Source organism: Onychomys torridus, chromosome 4 (genome assembly GCF_903995425.1).
Source record: "Onychomys torridus chromosome 4, mOncTor1.1, whole genome shotgun sequence".
Classification (NCBI taxonomy): Eukaryota; Metazoa; Chordata; class Mammalia; order Rodentia; family Cricetidae; genus Onychomys; species Onychomys torridus.
Window position 1 is genome coordinate 85,997,851 of NC_050446.1, and position 4,517 is coordinate 86,002,367.

The 4,517-nt window shown below is 34.3% G+C and overlaps 1 protein-coding gene across 1 annotated transcript; it reads right to left on the reverse strand.

Moving 5' to 3' along the window:
* Window positions 1-359: 359 nt before the first annotated feature.
* Window positions 360-1,300, reverse strand: LOC118582904 (olfactory receptor 4K3-like). The gene is given in 2 exon segments (XM_036186063.1): window positions 360-766; window positions 769-1,300. Coding segments are annotated over 2 exon segments (936 nt in total). The 5' UTR covers window positions 1,298-1,300.
* Window positions 1,301-4,517: the final 3,217 nt, after the last annotated feature.

Sequence of the window (4,517 nt, forward strand, 5' to 3'; positions counted from 1 at the left end):
CAATTAATGGGCATGTGGTGTTATACAGACTTATACTCAGTTAAAATTTACTAAGATTTTGTTCATAAAGATAAACATATGAGTTTGGTAAAGAATGCTAAGTTAAACTTTATTAAAAGCATAGAAGAATACTTTGATGACATTCTTGTGTAGAAAACTCATTCCTATTTAGAATTAAAGGCAAAGAGCTAACAATGCTCTGCTGGTTGATCAGTAACTGTCATATTGTCTTTAAGGTGTTAAATGGTATCTATATTGAAAGATTGGTACAAATACTCATTTTAAACCATTGCTGGTTTTGAATCTCTTTCATACACTCAGTTTCATAATGTGAAGTAATTAGTACACGTTTCCAAATATTATGAATTTCTTTTGGGAACCTGGAATTTGCCTATGAACCTTTTCATAACATTTTTCATCTCTTTATTTCTCATTGTATAAATGGCTGGATTTAGGAGAGGTGTGACAACAGAGTAAAACACAGCAAGAAATTTGTCCAACCAGGTGATACTGAGGGGCCACACATAGATGAAGATGCAGGGCCAAAAGAAGAGTATCAACTCTGTGATGTGGGCAGTGCATGTAGACAGAGCCTTAGATGCACCAGATTTAGAACTCTGGCGAAAAGTGATAAGGATATATGTGTAGGATATGAGCAACAGACTAATACAGGCTAAGGCCACAACCCCACATTCAGCATTCATTACAATATTTAAATCATGAGAATCCGTGCAGGCTAGCTTGATTATGAGTGGCATGTCACAAAGAAACTGTCTATTTCTTTGGGGCCACAAAAAGGCAGCTGCACAACCACTGCCAAGTGACTTATACCATGTATAAAGCCAATAGTCCAAGAAATCAGCACCAACCCAGTGCATCTTTTCAGGTTCATAATGGTGAAGTAGTGGAGTGGTTTGCAGATGGCCACATAGCGATCATAAGCCATTACCACCAACAGCACCATCTCTCCTGCAGCAATGCAATGGGCAAAGAAGACCTGGGACATGCAGTCTGCAAAGGAAATGGTCTTGTGTTTCCTGAGAAAGTCTGATAACATTTTGGGAGTGGTGTTTGAGGAAAGACACATATCAACAAAGGACAGGTTGGCCAATAAGAAGTACATAGGAGAGTGGAGATGGTGGTCAGTGGTGATTAAAACAAGGATGACAATATTTCCAGATACAATGAACAGATAAAGTATCAAAAACACCACAAAGAGTAAGACCTGGAGATTCTTTGAATTGGCAAGTCCCCAAAGTATAAATTCTGACACCACAGACTGATTGCCTCCATCCATTTTATTCAGGGTGTATTTGGAAGAAACCTGCAAAGAAAGAAAATTATTGACTAGTCATACGAAGAATTCTACTTCCTTTGTAGAACTTGACATTCCCTTTGAAACTTACTTGAACAGAAATGCATAAATTTAAAGAGAAATCTAAGGTAAATATGAGAGATACTGCTGCCCAAATTAGCTAAAGGGCTAATGAGCCAAGAGCAACTTCCCATGAAGAGAAGCATCAGGTGTGACTGTTACACTCATGCTCTATCAGGAAATTTCTCTTATAGGAGAACAATGAGGAAGCAGGACAGAAATAGGGAAAATGTGTGTGGTTAATAAGTAGTATTAATATGTCACTAGAAATCATGACTTTCCACTATGGAAATGAGGGTTAAATTTGGAAACTGGTAAAAAGAGTTGTATTTGAATATCAGTGCAAATCATCAATAGGATGCTACCATTCTTGACAGCATGCTTAATAATTTCATTGGACATCAGTAGAAGCATTTCTGTGACATCAGTAAATTAAAATTTTAGCTTAAAATTATAAAGTAAATGATGAGAAAACCTCAATGAGGAAGCACACAGAACAGAATGCCATATAAGATACACACAGATATCAGACTGAAATGCTCATATCAAGTACACAGTTATTTATAAATAAATGTATATTACAGAATGTATTTATGTAACTAAAATGATTAACAACATACCACTGCAAATACCTATAGGTATAGATTGACCAAAGAACAAAGCAAAACATATTAAGACCTGAGCTCTAAAAGTCACCATTAGTTCAAACTTAGCAGTAAAAATATTGATCTTAAATTCCATAAATTAATCTCAAGACCCCTTAGATTTTGAAATACTATAATTTCCTGACAAGATTAATATGCCATCTGTCATCAATCTGTTACCAGTATATTTTTTCATTATATCATTTATCTACTGATAATCTTTGTTGTTTTAAAGAACAGAATAAATCACATAAGCATGTAAGCATAGCTGTTCTTTGATTGTCTGCCTTAGAGGATTTTGATATTATGCTTCAGTAAGCAACAATTATTCACATCAAAGGATAGACAAGGTGCTTATACTGATCTAATGGACAATACTCAAGCCAGACAGTGGATAGTCATTGCCCATTTCTGCTCACTACAGTTATTCTCTTGGTGCTCTTCAAATTTATTTTATCCTAGATCAGGAGAACAATGGAATACTTGAAGTCATAATCAAAATTATTTTACATTATTGTTTTCTAAGGACAGAGAAGGGTGGAATAAAGATGAAAACCAAGAAAGTTCTGAAGACCTCAAGTAACACATCTATCTGCTATAAAAGCATGATGGCAAATAAATAAACACATGTGCCTTATAAGATTTACCAAATATCTAAGGAAAATACACTTATTATACAGGAGAGAGTTCATATTCCTAGAAATTTTTTATTTTTCATCATTTCAATAAGATTCTAGTCAACCTGAATTATTTGGGGCTTTTACTATTTCTTTTATTTTTAATATTATAATATAATTACAACATTTCTCTGTTCCCTCTCTTCAGAGTCTTCCAAATACTCTTCATTATTCTCCTTCATATTCATGGCTTCTTCTTTTATTAATTCTTTTAACATAAAAGTATATATGTGTTGTGTGTGTGTTTTACATAAAAGTGTGATTATATGTGTGTGTATGTGTGTGTGTGTGTGTGTGTGTGTGTGTGTGTATTCCTATATATAAACTGTTCATGTATGATGGTTCTTGTACATATGTTTTCAGGATTGACCAATCAGAGCCAATTGGTGTGTTCTTTCCATGGGAAGTCTACTTCTCCATCTCTCAGTATCTCTAAGGATTTTTTGTTAAGGCCTCTTGGGCTTACCCTGTCTGTTGTAGCATGTCTACTGGTGTGGGTTTTATTGAGCTCAATTTTGGCAATCATGATAGAACTGTGCCACTCATAAAAGGTTTTACTAAGAGAGAGTAATCATTTACAGAGCTATGTCAGACTGTCCTTTGGGACTTCTGCTGCAAAGTAGAACCAAGGCTCAAGTAATGCCTTTTAAATTGTGTCCTCTAGTATTATAAATGTAGGATACTACTGTATCAGACCTCTGTGCATGGAAAGTATCATAAAACTACTTTCTGATACATAGGAGTGACCATGTTTTAATGATGTTATTCAGAATGTTTTGTTTCCACATGATGATTGAGAAGCTAGTAAAAATGGTAACAAGTGTTACAATACCTTAAAGATTGTTACACATTCAGTTTAATAATGGGTTATGAAAATACATAGTAAAATATACACACCAGAATCATTAAGTCTCACAAGAATCCAAAGTGATATGATACATGAGTTGTTTCATTTCAACATGTATTCTACTGTATGTTGAAACAATTTTGATTGTAAAGCTTTTAATGTCCATTTGAACTCATTGTATCTGTGTCTGTACATATATATCTGTGTATACACTTGCACATATGTATTTATTTGAACATAGTATATATTTGCACATATGTTTATAGATATTATATACATCTGTATATTCACCTTTCTTTAAAATAATTTATACACTTAAGTTAAAATATACCAATTCAGCAACTATGTCATATATAAATGGAAATGACACATTCAACATGCACTAACAAATCACTTGACCCTTCTCTTCTCTTGCCCAGTATCTATCAGCATTTTCAAAGACCTAATGAAATATACTAATCTATTAAAGCATCTCTGTAATTCTTGCGTCTAACTTAGTAGCAATGCTCCTAGAAAAATCTAATTTTGGATTACATGTAATAAATATTTAAAAATTAATGAACAGAAACAAACAGAATAATCTTGTTTTGAGTCTAGAAGCAAACTAACAATTTTCTTCTATTTTCTATTGTTGTTTTGTCTGTATTGATTGCCTTCTATCAAAGCATTAAACTTGGTAATAGTTTCAGTATTTTAATTTCTGTATTTATGGTTATACCTATATTACACAACTTGAAAAGATACCATATGATAGACACTTATGACTTGTGGGAGCCCATTTTCAGGTTCCTTGTGGCTTTACCCAGCAGGTCCGCATAGAGAATATGATTAGTACCACAAGCATGAGTGCAGGTGTCTGAGATGGTCTGCACTTGGCTGTGCTGTGGGGAGGTCTTTTGCTCCACCCCTTGGCATCTCTATAAATACCCTGAGGCAAAGACAGTCAGGGCCCAGTTGGAATGGGTTGCAGGCCC